The 15,848-nt window shown below is 42.2% G+C and overlaps 1 protein-coding gene across 2 annotated transcripts; it reads left to right on the top strand.

Annotated features, from left to right (window-relative positions):
• Positions 1-252: 252 nt before the first annotated feature.
• LOC120825545 (uncharacterized) lies at positions 253-13,403 on the top strand. Of its 2 annotated transcripts, XM_078109131.1 has the most exons (11): positions 253-519; positions 1,546-1,867; positions 2,290-2,550; positions 2,678-2,779; positions 3,151-3,195; positions 3,342-3,421; positions 3,820-3,916; positions 4,101-4,184; positions 6,711-6,953; positions 7,428-7,514; positions 12,485-13,403. In XM_078109131.1, the coding sequence occupies exons 2-10, from the start codon at positions 1,834-1,836 to the stop codon at positions 7,475-7,477; spliced, it is 996 nt and encodes a 331-aa protein (XP_077965257.1). In that variant the 5' UTR covers positions 253-519; positions 1,546-1,833; the 3' UTR covers positions 7,478-7,514; positions 12,485-13,403. The 2 variants fall into 2 exon arrangements, with proteins under 2 accessions (XP_077965257.1, XP_077965258.1); XM_078109132.1 differs by lacking the exons at positions 253-519; positions 12,485-13,403 and adding an exon at positions 7,965-9,838 and having other exon boundaries at positions 1,611-1,867.
• Positions 13,404-15,848: the final 2,445 nt, after the last annotated feature.

Raw genomic sequence — 15,848 nt, 5'->3', positions numbered from 1 at the left:
CCTTGTGTAGCCCCCCATCACCCCCCCCCCCTCCTCATGTTAGCAGGGGGAACAATTGGGGAGGGCCTTGCCCGGAGCTGGGGCGGTGTGGCAGGTCAACAGAATGGGCTGTGAATCCTACGGCTCTGAATCCTCCGGGTGGGTGGTCCAGCTCTCTCCCCTCTCTGTGTCTCCCTCACACACACACACACACACACACACATACACACACACAAACACATAGAAACACACTCTGCTCTCGGCGATTAGCTCATCCAACGGGCCGATGCCTGGTCCTGTGCGATTGTAGGTCCAGCGAGGGAAGCCAGAGGAGCGGCCTCTCCTCGGGATTAGCAGAGTCCCGGATTGTCGTCCCGGGACGGACCGGGACGGACCAGGACACCGGACGCTTGGCGGGGAGGGGCCCGCCGCGGCCCACGTGGACACTGCCAGTGAGCGGTTAACACTAATCCTGCTGCTGATTACCGCTGGCATCAGGGAAATAAACAGCAATACATAAACCTACGAGGCGGAGCACACGTACGTCCAACGCAAACTCCTTCCACACAAGACGAGTAATGCTGACGCAAACATTGACAGACATTGAAAATGCACAATTACAGCTGTAAAACGTGTCGGAAACTGTGTGGCAAAGACTGGGGAGGATTCCCTACAGAGCCTAAAGAGCTGTTTTCATGTGTTTTGGGTGTTTTCGACCAACAGTCCAAAAGCCAGAGCTTTTTATTTAAAGAATAAAGAAAATCAGACCAAATGTTTGAGAAGCTGCAACTAGAGGTTACCTGATCATTTAATAAAGGTACCAATTGGTCATCTAATTAGTTGCCGTTTAATCATTTTCGTTTTTGTAGTTCAATTAATAAACATATTTTTGCATCTTAAATTGCCTTTTAACTGTCATCATATATTCCTCAGCCTCCAAAACAATTATCCAAAACGCGTTATTGATATCATTTTTTAAACTGCAGTACAACTAAAATATGTTTTGTGTACCTTGTGCAACTAATTTATTCTCTAGTCCACGGGAGAGGGAAATGGATTTAGCTCAGACAAAATAAGAGTGCAAAACTGTCTAAACCCATCTGGCGTTTTTCCCTTTTGTCACAGCGACATCTAGTGAGCAGAAAATGTACTGATTACAGTGGAAAAATTGTACCAAGTAACCTGTTTTTGCAACACATTTCTCAAGAAATGACACAAGATTTCCTTACAACTTTACAATGTATTGCTCAGTACCCGTGGTGATGGAGCTGTTGAGGCAGTAGCTCTTAAACTGTGGCGCTCTGCTCGCTGCGCCTTTCTGCAAACTTTAGACTGCAGTTTGTGTAAATGTTTTATGTTGAACTTTGAAATCTGTAATTGTTTGGCTCCAGGGTGATATTGGGTTCTCTCCTGCCTTATAAAGCACTCTAATATATTATACTTTATTGCCTTTCTTACTTAGTGAAATTACTTAAAACGGACAAATGAATCCGGAAAACACTAAATGGTGAATATTGAATTAGCCTGCCATGTTGTTCATTTGCTGAAGTTTCTTTATATTTACAGAAAAAACAAATTGGCTGAATTGAGTCCTCGAATTGTTGACTCTGAAGTGAAGCACCAACAGTCAGTTTCCTCCGTCACACCGTTTGAGCAACACCATTCTTTGATGCATCCTGCTGTGGTTAGAGGCGTTGATCCTCTTTTTGGGGTTCTTTATAAGCAGGCAAGGCTCTGAAGCATTGAGCAACAGGAGCCGCGCACGAAAGCAATACCTTTCACAGCGTTTTTTAATACACACATGTTGTGTATCTAGAACATCCCCACCTGCCGCCACCACCAACCGAACTCACAATGCCCTCCATCCGTCTTTCCCTCTTTATCCTGGGTAAGACGTTACATTTTATCCATTTATCTTTTAAATGTTTAGCTCTATTAAAGTGTTATTAACTGTTAACTACGCTGTTACGCTTTGTTGTGCACGGGACCCTTTTTCTGAGAAGCTGCTCAGTATTTCGTAGCTATGATAGAAATGCAATGGAACTAAAATGTATGTAAAATGTAAAAGCTTGAAACCAGGGTTTGTGAGTAAAACCTCACAAGAAAGGTACACCTTAATATACAGAACGTACATAGCTTACAGTTTACAGAGTAACTATAGTTACTGCAGCAAAGTTTATTTTTCTGTAATCAAATGTGATCAATTTTACAAAAAAAAAAACACAAGACAAACAGGCCAAGAGGAAGTTTTAAGTGATCTTGGATCCGAACTGAATGTTAATTTTGATCTGGCTGTTTCTTTTCCCCCAGGTTTGGTTGTGGCTTGTGTCTCAGGTGAAAAATCAAATACCACTTCAAACCCCACAAATTCAAACTCCAAAATTTCAAACTCCGAAACTTCAAACTCCGAAACTTCAAACTCCGAAACTTCAAATGTAAATGGCTCCACTACCGCCACTCAAACATCCCTCAACGCCACCACCACCATCGGAACCACCACCAATGCCACCGATGCCTCAAGCTACACACCGGCCAGCAGCGCCATCTCGCCCTCGACAGCAACGCAGACCGGTGAGAGCTTATTCACGTTGCCTCGAGCATGCAAAGTACCCCAACATGTTGGATTACCCAAGATATAATGCTTGGTCTTCTTTGTTTAATGACTGCTCTTGTCCCAATCGTCGGTTGCTTGTTACAGGATTCTCCAGTTCAAGTGGGGGAAGTGTCAAAACAACAAGCGCACCTAGAACCGCGGACAAAATGACAACAACTACCACCAAAGTACACAAAAAGGAGACAAGTGAGTGGAGACTGCTGATTAAATAAAGTGTGTTCAACAACTCAGTGCTTATCCTTACCCATATCCTCACTGTTCAATAACAGTAGAACTTCAAACAGAACTGTAATATATTCCTGGTGTAAGTGAAACGAATAAAATGATATTTGGGCTTGTTAAATGTTAAAATGTTGAATGACGTTAAACCAGCTCAGCGTTGATCCTCACGTCTGGATGCAGATATCCGTGCTGACTGTATTCTGAATAGAAGGTGACGTTTGACTAATCATCAGCTGGTTCATACTCACAGACTCAGACTTCACGTTCAGAGGAATTGTTTCATTTGTTTTTCTCTTTTGAAATGTAATTCTCACACGTTTTCTGCCGTTTAACAGCCACCACTGCTAAGCCAGCTGAGACGGCGTCAGTGGACACCACCGGTGAGCGAGTTACTCTCCAGCACCAAAGACATGAAGTGATGTGAAACCACCATAACGTATTTCAAGCGTTGCCATAAACAGGAGACTGTTTAAATGCATTAATATGCATTAATATGCATTATTAACAAATGCATTACCTCCTTCAGGCATTATCATCCTAGTTGTGATCGGCGTCGTAATCCTTGGATTTGGAGTTTGCTGCTACTTACAGCGGAATAGAAGAAGGGTAAGTAAGGATAGCCGTTTTCCTGTGAAGTCATCTTTTTAATAATATTTTTGTTTCTTTTATTTAGAGAAAGCAATTGATACATGACTTCCTTCAGTTTTATTAATACAAAACTGCTAATAGCTGGTTAGCATAGCTTAGCACAGGGGAAAACGCTAACCTAAAACCTACAAATTATAAAACATTCTGGTTCGTTTAATCCATAAGGCAACAATTATTTCAATTTCTTGTCCCAGCTAAGTTTGGATTGGATAGAAGAGAGAAAAAGAGGCGGAAACCACTCATGTTAACCGCCCGCAGACATGAAAGGGATCCTCTCATTTCCACAAATTTCAAACCATTCCCTCCTTTTTTTGGTCACTAATTGTGTGTGTCTCTAAATCCCCTCATTTTCTCAGCGGTACTCTGTGGACTTCACCTCCAGACCGGATGAAGCCAACATCCCTCTCAGCACCATGGAGCCCGAGTTACAGGTCGATGCCGCGCCTCAGAACGGTCAGTCCAACACACCATCAGTATTGTCTATTCGCCACATCAGCAGCGACGCGGAAGAGAATATGTCCGAGTCTTTAAAAAAAGAAAGAAAAGAGTTGCCTTTCAAACTTTAAACCAATTGTACTATTTCGTTTTTTTGCAGAAATGGTGTAGAAGTTAATCCGTGTGACGTTATGTTTTTCAGGACTGCAAACCTTTGAAAGGGAAGAAGCTAAGACAGAGATGCAAGAACCAGAGGCCAAGCCTGAAGCAAAGGAGGAGCAGAAAGGTGAGAACAAACATCTGGCTGAGCTCAGAGATCTTGGTTTAGCGAATCAAGTTGTGAATTTGTGTGCGTCTTGTGGGCTAATTGTGTCCTCTTCCTCATCTTCCTTCCTCTTTTACAAGATCAGTTAAACCAGAATAAAAGGAAGTGCAGTGAGAGCGTGCGAATAAACGGCACGCATACAGAGCATTTGACTGGAACACAGAACACGCTGCGCTCCACTGCAGACATTGATCAGTCAGTCTAATACGAATAGGAAATAAAATAATGTTACATTTTTATCAACTTATGATAAGTTCACTTGATGTCAATTCTACATGAAGGAAATCTTCTTGAGTTGAAAAGATTCTCTGCACAACTGACACTCAACCTTATTTTTTAAAAGAGACAGAAGAGAGAAAAATGTGTCCTGCAGTACTCATGTCCAACATGTGGTGGAAATAGAAGCCAAGTTAACAAATAACAAACCCATTCAGGGTGAGTGGGGAGCGCAGTCCTCCTCCGATCAGAGCGTCGGGAACGTTCGATCCCGACGCTCTGTCCGAAACCCGCGTGTCCACGTGACCTTGACCCCCAACACGGCTCCTGCAGCTGTGACTGCAGTGCGTGGATGGCAGTTAGTGTTGGGTGGGAAACCACTGTGTAATGGTAGCTTCTGTCATCAGTGTGTGAATGGGTGATTCACATGACATGAGGTGTTAAGGCGCTTTGATTGGGCGGAAGACCAGAAGAGAGCGATACAAGTACTCACTGTTTGCCTTAAACGCCAAACAACATGGTTTCTTTTGCAGCAGAATTCAAACGCTCAGGAAAAAACCCCACACCAAAGTCAGAAAGTTTTAAATGTAGATGTTGAGTAAATATTTGCAAATTCAAGATACATTTCTTTTTGATTTATGTCATACTAAACACCAAATCGAGATATTTGGTGCCATATACTGTAGTGTGATATCGATGAAAGCAAAGGTGCTTGTGCTCACCTTATTATTTTGACATCCTCATCTGAATGAAGTGTTTTACTCAGAGCTCTTCCCAGGCTGAATGAGAAAAGGTGAAATGCACACGTTACATGCCTGGGCTTGCCTCCCGGCCCTGGGCCGCTCTGTTGAAATGGGCAGTGCTGACGGCCGCTTTGAAAATCAACACAACTCCCTTTCAGACGGTTGTCTTCCTATCGGCAATCCCTGCAGGTGGGCCGCCACATTTCTGCCGCCTCGTTTGGCTGATGACTGCTTGTCCAGTGCATGAAAACCCCTTGTTCTGTGAACTTGTTCAATCTCAAGTGTTTGGATTAATTATTGAACTGAAATCCGCCATTTTTAATCTGGGAAGATCAGAACCACGTCACTGGTTGGTGATATTTAACACCAAAGGATGTAAGTGTCAAACAGGCAAAACATACATCAATGGTTGGACGTCTTTTTTTAGGATTGACTGGAGCAGCTAAAACGTTTTTCACCAGCAGTCCTATTCGTCATCCTCTGTGGATTCAGTGCAAATACGTTTTTTTTCCCTCTTCTTTTCTTAACTATACAAACAAATTTGAATATAAATACGTACGAGGCAATCCACCTGATTATTTTTGAGTGCAATGGTTTAACTTTCTTGAAAAGCTGTATATGGTTACTGCACCCAGCTGTTTTTAAAGTGTTAATAACGATCGTCAGAGGCTGTGGTAAGTGCTTTTTGGGGAAGGGGCGGGGCCAGCAGTTTCCCCCTGCTTCCTGTCTTTAAACGTAGGTAACTGCCACAAATCTCTATCTCAGCGTGTGACATGTGGACACGTAAGTGGTACAGAGCTGTACATTTCAACATTGCGCAAAAAATTTAAAACTACAAATCCCATGACCTTGTCTTATAGTACGACATACAGCTGCAGCTGTCAATCAGATCCACGGTCATCCAGCAGAACCAGGACGGTAATGATGGTTCGGTTGACGGTCGCTTGAGAAGCCGTGGTGCTCGTGGAGGAATCATGTCAAGAACATCGGTCGACCTTCCTCTCCCCCTTCAGCTCTGCTTTCCCTCCGTCTAACCCGGGGTCAGATAATGACGGGGCCGCCCTACTTTCCCACAGTGCTCCAACAGCTGCATGGCCGTGGCTCATTAGGAGCTGCTCACTAATCAGGCGCCTCATTAATAGCATGGTGCCCCCCCCCCTCCCTTGAAATACCTTTGCCTGAGATAAGTCCCCCGACCCCCATGACTGTCAGAGAGGGTGAGACCGCTTCAGGCTACATGGGTGGAAATACTGTTATTATGAGGAAGCTAAGTACAGAACAATGAGTAGCAAACGTGCCATCTAATAGAGGTTAAAATGATGTCCCAACAATGTTACCCAATGAATGTTAAGGCAACAGTCTTACTTCCTATTGAAGGCACCTTCCACAGATGTTGGGTGTTTTTAGTTAAATTCACTTTGTGTTGTTTTAATTCACTCACACGTTGTTCTTTTGTGTCAACACACTGGATTCAAAGAAGGAAAAATGTGTAGAAATGACAATTGTTGGCTTTTGTTGTCCTTCACAGGTGAGGCTGAGGAATCTCACGTTGGTCCCGGGGCTGAGTCTGCTGCCCCGGCGGCGACCCCAGAGAGCCCCGCGGACGAACCCAAAGCGGCCGCCGTTGAGCAGAGTCCCCCCGCGCCCGTGGAGCCAAGTGTGGACGAGAAAACCGACGAAGAAGGCGACGTCTCCAACAAGACCTCTGTGGAGTCGCTGAAAGAGACCAACGAGAACAACAGCAATAATGCCGACTTCAATGCAACTGGAGGTTGATATTTAAAGTCCTCGTCCACATTATTTTACATTCCCACTGATGTGTTCTTCCCCTTAGGATGGAAAAAGGACTCTAGTGATGTTTGTGGCAGCTCCTTTGTTCTTATCTCGGCTCCGACTTACTGCAACATGCCTCATTTCAACACATTTACCGCTAAAGACAAAAACAAGAACTTACAGTCACTGCACTGCATTCACAATATTAATTTCCTGGGTCTATTGTGTATACCTTGTTGACGGGAAATTACCTGTGCAACATTAAAAGACTCTTACTGGATTATTGCTGAGATATACACAGTATTTTTGGTTAGTAGTAACTCCTTGCTGTAAAATTATCACTTCTTAGTGGTACCAATGATTAATTCACTCTTCGGTCTAATTTACAAGTACTCAGGTCCCATCAAAGCAGTTTAACGTTATCATTTCTCTCTAAACCAGCAATTATTAAGCCCTCGCTTCTTTTCAACAGATGTGATCAGCATCAACTTCTGGGACGTTCCTCTCAATAGTCCGCTGTGAGACATTTCACCTATCTGTGCTGTTCTTCAGGAACTTGGTAAGTGGACAGATGTTCTGCTGCAGCTGCTTCACAGGGGATAGTGTCGAGAAAAAAAAGAAAACAGCAAGACAGCTCGGCAGATATCATGAGTGACCACTGCGAGTGCTCTGCTAAAGCTTCTCGCGCTGAATTAAAATACTAAAAATAGGGAACCATTAACTCTAAACTAAAATGAGCGCCTGTCCCAAGATGGTAAATCACATTGACAGTCCGACATCCAATAGTTTATAAATATATACGCTGACGCTCCATCCATAAACTGAATAACCATGACAGCAGCAGGTGTTTCTTCTCTTAATCGATGTTTATGAAAAGCACCCTCAGCATCATTCCTTCCTCCTTCTGCTTCCTCCATGCTCCGTCTGCCACTGACGGATGAAATTCCTCTCGCTCCGGTGCTAACACGGACCCTCTTGGGCTAATCATCGTGTGCTGCATGATGTGAAGCCCTGCAGCTGCACCTGCGCTGCCTCCCAACTCCCCATCCGCTACCAAACGCTGGGAGCCGAAGCCTGAGGCCCCGAGGAATTCACGCCGCTCTTAACAGCTGATGATAAGCTCACATCACATCACGGCTCACCTCGTGTTCCCGCAAAAAACACCGGCTACAGAGAAATCACAAGCATCTCTTTGTCTTAGGATAGATTTGACTTGACTATCGCGATATCTGTGATGTGATCTTCATCCAAAGTACACCCGATTCGACATGTGATAGCGGGGAAAGCGCAGACGCATCTGATGAACAGTAGCGATGGGGGGAGAACCTGGTGTTGTGCACTGTGGCTTCGTGGGACTCTTGATGCGGGAACATAATGTTGTCCGTCTCAAATGCCCTTTACTTGCTACAACATGTGATAAACTCTACGTTATCTATTAGAAATAGATCAATTGACTATTAGCTAGTGATAATGCAACATCCCAAAAGGATCTCAACCCTTTCTTGTGTTCAGTTTTATTTCGAAAAGCTTCGCTGTGTGGGAAACGCTGCCTTTATTATGAATATATCATCGACCAAGCAAAGTTCAATCAATATTGGTGAACAGAGTTGCTCTTTTATGCCGAGGAACGAATTATTTATTTCCGTCTCATGATGTCATGATAGAAAGAAAAGCCGAAGTTCCTGTGTGAAGAGGTTCTTCCTCTTTTGAAAACTAAGATTTGAGACGGAGAAGAGAAAAGGAAAAAGTGAACCCGTCACTCCTTCCCACCTGGTCTGGGAAGTGATGAGCAAGCCGGTAGACGTTAAGTCTAAGTAGAAGTTAAGTCTAAGTAGAAGTTAAAAGGCCGCGCACCGTTCTGCAGTTGTCGATAATGGAGATGAGCTGACAGGTCGTAAACTCAACCAGCGTAATTAGACCCGGGACTCCACTGTGTCATTTTCCAGTCAGAGCTCTGCTTTCATGTTTGATGGTTTGTGTTGGAGGGAAACTGTCTGTGATGATTATTTCACAGCGAGCAGGAGGCAAGTGAAAGAGAGCGGCGAGATTTCACCCTGTGAGCCGCGAACGGTTAGTTGTACGCTCGAAGCAGCTTGTGTTATTTGGATTTGGCTTATGATCATTAATTAGTCTGTATGCTGTACGTTGTTTACGAGTTTATGGATGAATCGACTTATTTCAGACCCTTTCAGATTTATGTTAGACATATTAACTCATGGCCGATACAACAGGTGTGAACACAAATATATTGTGTGCGAGACGACAATGGTACGTGTGTTAAATGCAGGATCTCAGTAATAACAGTGAGGGAAAGCTTCCTGCGCCTGCGGTTTGATGTGGTTAAAAACCGCCTCGTCGGCCATGACACCTTGGCAGCTTTTCAGGGAGGAGGGACTGCTGGAAAACACAGAGCGAAGAAAACAGCTGGCGGAGGCAGGTTCTTCCCCTTCCTCTCGGGGCTTCCTACCACAAAGAATCTAATTTTAAGCGATAAGTTGAAAACTCGTGGTTGCAAAGTCGTGAAGATGGCTATTAGACTCCTCATTATAGGACTGTGTCATGCATGAACCGCACACGCAGTTTGTGTGTGTCATGAGAGGTTGATGATGTTCATGTTACCACATGAGCCTAAATGAGTGTACAGGGGACCCCGGTAAGGATGGAGGGAAGTTGGTGAATTAAAAAAAAAAAACCTTTTTCCATGTTTAGTTTGAAATGTATTTTTCTTACCTACAAGGTAAAGTGCATCCATGTAATTGCAGTTTAAAGCAAAGAGAGGGCTCTTTTAAAGCACTTCATGTTGTATTAGGGATGACAGTATAATCTTGGGGCTGGATTAAAATTAATAAACAATACGTTTGTGTCATTCAGGATTAGGAGAAAGGGATTCTTGAGTTTTCTTAAGCAATATTCTTGTGTAAATGTAAATGAGACCCGATATCAGCAGTAACAACAAATATGACGCTAGCTGGTCTGGTTCCTGTTGAAAGATTCGCATTGAAGGAATACATAAACACACTTGTATTGCTGAGCGTTAGGTGATCTATACCAAAGTTATGTACTGCCTTTCTTTTTTTACTTTCTCTTACATTTCAGGGCCCTTAAAAGAAACCCAGTTGTATTTGTAGTTGAATCCATGAAAAGAGGGAAAAATAACAATGAATAACCTTTTAGCGTGATGCCATTAGGCATGAGCACCGTGGGGTCTGGGTTTAGCTTCCTGTCTCATCCACTTCTCTCCAAACCAAATTTGGGTGTAGGTCATCTTTCTGCTTGGCTTCCTCAAACTGCATGGGTTTCATAGTTGGAGTCCTTTCCAAAGGTCATAGGTCAGACAATCCTAATTAAAGGGTGCATAGTGACTGCAAGAGAATAATGTGGCCTCAATGTCAGAGTCAACCGGTTCACATTCTTTGCCTGTCTCCAAGCGAGTCTCTGCATTTCATCAAATGCCGCTGCAGAAAACCAAAAAAATATATACGTGTGAGAAATGTGGACGGAAAGCGTGAAAAATTGCACACAGGTCGGCATCAATTGTCGCCTTGGAGAAGATAATTGCTTCTCCATTATTCACCCGCTACGTTTATATTTTAGGGTCAAGCATGCCATTTTGAATCCAAGTTTATTTCAATCCTGTTGCAGGAAGCAAGTTAAAAGGAGCGGTCACTTAAGAACGTACTCCTACTTTCTCTGCTTTATTTTAAGAGATGTCAAATTACACCGACCCTCGACCTTCCCTGGCTACACTGTAGACATTTTACAAATAGTGTCACATTTAGTAGATTCTTCCTTTGTTCTGCAGTCCATACTTTGGGATGCTTCTTTACAGCACGCTGCAGGTCTCTTAAAGGCGATGGGGGGGGGGGGGCGTTACATAGTAAAAAACAATTTCAACACTCTGTTCACAGGACGTCTGAGTCATGAACACAGTGTGAAGATGCATCCGGTTTAATGTTCACGCTACCAGAGTCCAACGCAGCTGACTCTTACAATGACCTATATATATATGATATATGCTATATGGTCTATAGTCGTCGGGACAGTTCCCCCCCCCAAGTCGTCCCCCCCGGTCGTCCTCTCCAGGCTGCCTTAGACATTCTTGGCTTTGGGCAGTTGGCCGGACCGCTGTGATCAGTGGGCCTGCTGACAGACGGACATTCATTCACCTGCCGGTATCGCCAGCGGCATCGACTCCACATTCCTCGGGGCAGCGTCAAACTGCCAGAGTCACACCGGGGCTTTATTACAACTCTGTCCCTCGTCCGTCACACGCGTTTCGAAGTGAACTCAGGTGGAATCTCAGATGATGCTGAATGAAAGTTGACTTAAAAAGGTTACAACCGGAGCCTCCTTTCTTCAACGTTAGAACGTGCATTTGCATGTTGAGCCTGATGAGTAAAGCTACTCAACAATATGACTATATTTCAGTACAGTGCAGTATAATATTGGATATGGAAAGTGATACAGCAAGATTCATCGCATTCAGCTCATGACTTTGTGATGTTGGGACGGGGTCGGTTTGTAAATTGTTGGCGAGCGACTAACAGGCTGTTAGGAATTTGTCTAAAAACTCATATTTATTCACACACATCACTCATTCCGGTTCTGGAAACTCAACCTTAGAGAAATTAATGCATTTTATCGCTGGTTTGAAATGTTCAATCTCAGTTAAGTGATACAAAACGTGGTTTAATTTGCAGAACTTTAAGTGTAATTAAAATGTTTATTTTCAACCCTTTTTTGCATCAAAGTTGTTAGTCCTGTTGGTTTCACACACCACATCAAGAAGAAGACAAAACCCAAATAATTGACTTGTTCACAAACTCTAATTGTTCTACCTGAATGGAATTCGGAAGCTTTCTACTTGTGGTCGACTGAGAGGATGAAAGTCCTTGCATGGGATTCGGTTGAGCATTTTCTTTCACACAAGTAAATCCCCATTGGAATTCCCGATCTTTCAGCAGCGAGGTTTCACTGTAGCCGCTAACTGGTCTCCTCAGATCTCTATCTATCCCTGTGGCTCAACTCAACATGGCTGATATCTGCGTGAAGTCTTACCTGCAACCTGAGCCTCAGCAGTCTCACTCCTGATCTAAAATCAAACCGCTTTTTCATTGAAAGCAGTTCAGATTAACTCGGCCACTTTGAAATAAGCAATAAGTGCAACCGACCAGTTTGTCCTTGCGCCTGATGTTTTCATTGAATGATGTAGAGTGTAAAACGTTATATAAATGGCCAATTATGTATTTATTCAAACCAATATTTGGATAAACCTCAAGCCTGTCACATCACACTCAGGGACTTAAAAGAAGCATAAATCACATCAATGGATGGGCAGAATGATTATGTCAGAGAGCCTTTACCTCTAACAGATGTCTCTCCGTAGAGGTCAAAGGTCGAAGCAAAGGCCACATAAACATGGTCAAAGCAGAAGTTACAAGTGGAAAAAGCAGGTGATGCAGGACGTGTGACTGTGGGACAGCAGACAGATTGTTTTCATCATTCTGTGCTCTTTTTTCTTTCTTTCAGATTGAAGGAGTGACCACGACGGAGAAGGGCACGTCTGCTCGTACCGTGTGAGATATTTAGCGGGCTGTTTTCTCCTTGTTAGAAACAAATTTACTGCAGCAGAGCAGCTTTTTCCCAGTTAAACGTTAGCTGAACTCTGAGTTTTAAGCATTTTAGTGATTTAACGGTGACTATTTAGTTGGTCTATATACTAAATGTGATTACGTTTGGTACTGCAGAACAGTAATACACGTTGAATTTCATCTCCCAAGCCATTCAGCTTTCATAAACTTATATAAACATATTATACGTGGTTTCTAACACACTGAGATGTAGTTTTAAGCAGCCATAATTTACTCTTTTTGTGGAAATATATTAATAGAGTAAAATACATTTGTATTAATATACTTTACATTAATCAAACCTAACTGATATTCTTTCATCACATAACGATAAACACATTTGTAAATAATGATGTATAAATAAGCAAGACGTTATAAGATTGTCAGATTTAAATCAGTGTTCTTTCTTAAATTTATGATGTAATGGTATTTTGTAACTCATGCATTTTGATTTTTTCATGTGTTTCCCATTCAGTAGTGTGAAGGTTTCCGTTATGCTAAAAATTGCAATGAATGATGAAAAGTATTGTAATTTGTCTTGAATGTTTTTTGCAATGAATTTCCTTTACAGTTCATAGGCGCCATCTTGGCTAATCTTAACCGACCACATTACGTAATGAAAAAAGTGACACAAACCAGCAGGTTGTTAACTGTAAAACAAAATGAACAAACTAAAGATGGGTCAATGTTTTTTTTTACCAGAAATCATTTTGCTTATAAAATAAAATAACTTGATCAACATTATATTCATCATGTAACCTTCAATCCACAATTGTTATTCACATTTCTGATTAACATCAATAAACTGTATACTCGCACATCTTTGGCCTCTAAAAATAATCACCATACAGTTTTTTCTGCTCACTTTCACCAGCTGTTCTTTTAGATATAAAAATTGTATCTGGTAGTAGACGTGTACAGTCATTATTGCTAAATAAACCTTCAACAGATGGAGGTTGAATCTTATTTTTGTTTTGTTTTATGCATTTTATTTTTTGCTTTATTTACTGTGTTTCAGAAAAATGATCTTACAATACAGCACAATTATTTGGTGTGTGTCCAATTAAATATGGATCTAGACTCTTGTTTAATTTCCTGAGCCAAATAATATTTTTATAATTTCCATTTACAGTAATGTGTTGCCCAGTGTTTGGGTCTGATCCAGCTTCTATATCCAGCCTATTTCCACAGGCTTCCGCTCTCCTTTACAGACAAGTGATGCTTTAATCCACCAGTAGGCGGGTGAAATGTTGCACTGAGCCTGCGGTGCAGCAGTGACGGCAAAAGCAGGTCTAAATGTCGTATGCTTACCGCTCAAACCTGACCGCAGTCATGGACACCCTGCACCAAATCATCCAGTGCAGCAGAACACAAACCTGTTCCTCCTCGGAACTGGATCCAAATGTCTCAGGTCTCAGTATCCTCTATTTATAAGCTGTGTATATTTACAACGGGCCGGATGATCAGGACGCTCGCGAGTAATGAAGAGAATGCGGGGGGAACTTTTATCTTCTTCGGCTATTCGGAGGAGTCAGGGAGTTTATCAGAGATGAGGGATCTTGCTGACGTCACTTCTTGTTTTCAAAGAATTGGTCAGAGCTACTTTTTTTGAGCTACTTCCCACATTCTGCAGTTGATCTGATAGTTAACTGCACCATCATAATGTTTGACGCAGGAAGGCAAGGCTTGGTGGTAATTCTATACGTCACAATAGTGACTGAGGCTGAGCAAATATCCGGTATATTTGTTGGTGTCTTAAAAGGTGTTGTCAATGCATGTAGCAGTGTAGCAGTTCTATGAGCTCACACATGTTCATCAATGTCTCTCCTATGAATGTGTCCGGTAGCGTAGCTGTGACGCTGCAGAGGTTTACCTGCACACTCTGTACTGTCTCCAGGGGCAACCACAAACTCAGTGACACATATTGAGTGCCCTGCACAGCTGGACTGAGCCCTTCATCAGCTGTATGACTGCTTGCGATGCTCTTGAGTGAGAAGAGTTATGGACAAGACCCAGAAAGTGATGAATGATGATTGAAACTGTTACCGGGGTAACCAAAAAACATCCTCTAAAGCTTTTGTCAGTGTGCTAAGTTGATGAATATTGTAATGACTATATTTCCTGACTAAATTGTTTAAAGTCATATAGATAATTTCATATTTTATTTATTTCTGGCATTCAATTAATTATTGAATACCAGGACATACCAAGACAAATTCCTTGTCTGTTTGACATATTTTGGCAATAAATGTTTCCTGATTCCTGATTCCTGATCTGAATGTGGCTTTATCTTGACAGACGTAAAAACTGCAAGAAGAGGAAAAAGAGCAAAGCCTGTCCTCTCCCTGTGTGGCTTTCAGGGTTACGGGGATCCACTCGGGCTTTGTTTTCCATCTATCATGAGGTTGTTACCGCCTGCTGTCATCATTGGCTGCCCCTGGATGAAGAGTTGATCCACGGGCAGCGCGGCTTGGAATCGACCCAACTTCCCTTTCTGTTTAGACGCTCATTAGAGGGATGTTGCCTCTTTGACATATAAACTGGACAAAGTCAAACTAATGGCTTAATGAATGCCATGCTGCAGCCCGAGAAAATATGCATTTAGTAGCTGTTTCCTTTTCCATATCAACGACCACCCACAGCTGGGGAGAATTCATTTCTTACACATTCGGGAATCAATATTTGCATACGCTTTTTTAAAGATGATCCATGTCTGATTCTTTTAGTACAAAGGGTATAATTTTTTTGGGAAAACACTCCTTCTATATCAGAAGAATGTGGGTGAAACCAGGAATAACAGTATAAAAAGTATAAAAAGTATGTTTATTTATATAGTTACAGTACATACTGTGGTGTGTGTGTCTCTGTTTTTATTCTTGGCAGGTCAAGTGAGGAGGGCAAGATATATTTAGGGGATGCAATGAAAAGTGTGATACACAATGTCTGTATACAAATGGCATCTTTGCTATTTGGCCACGCTTCAGAGTGTTCGTAGTATTTTCCTAAAAGCATTATACACTCAAATAAAAAGAAGAACCTTCACTAAGTAATGATTGAAATTTTTATAGTAGATATCAAACCAGACTTAGATAATTATGTGATTACGGTGTTCCAAATATTTTCAGACAAAATACTTTCTTTCTTGCATTCTTGTGTTTACAGATTATTGATCATAAGCACTTTAATAGTTATATAGTTTTTAGAAAGATATTAGAAAAGGTAACTGTATATGAGAATGATCCAGCTATGCAGTAATACATCAT

Source organism: Gasterosteus aculeatus, chromosome 9 (assembly GCF_964276395.1).
Source record: "Gasterosteus aculeatus chromosome 9, fGasAcu3.hap1.1, whole genome shotgun sequence".
In the NCBI taxonomy this organism is placed as follows: domain Eukaryota; kingdom Metazoa; phylum Chordata; class Actinopteri; order Perciformes; family Gasterosteidae; genus Gasterosteus; species Gasterosteus aculeatus.
This window is presented reverse-complemented; position numbering and strand designations above follow the sequence as displayed.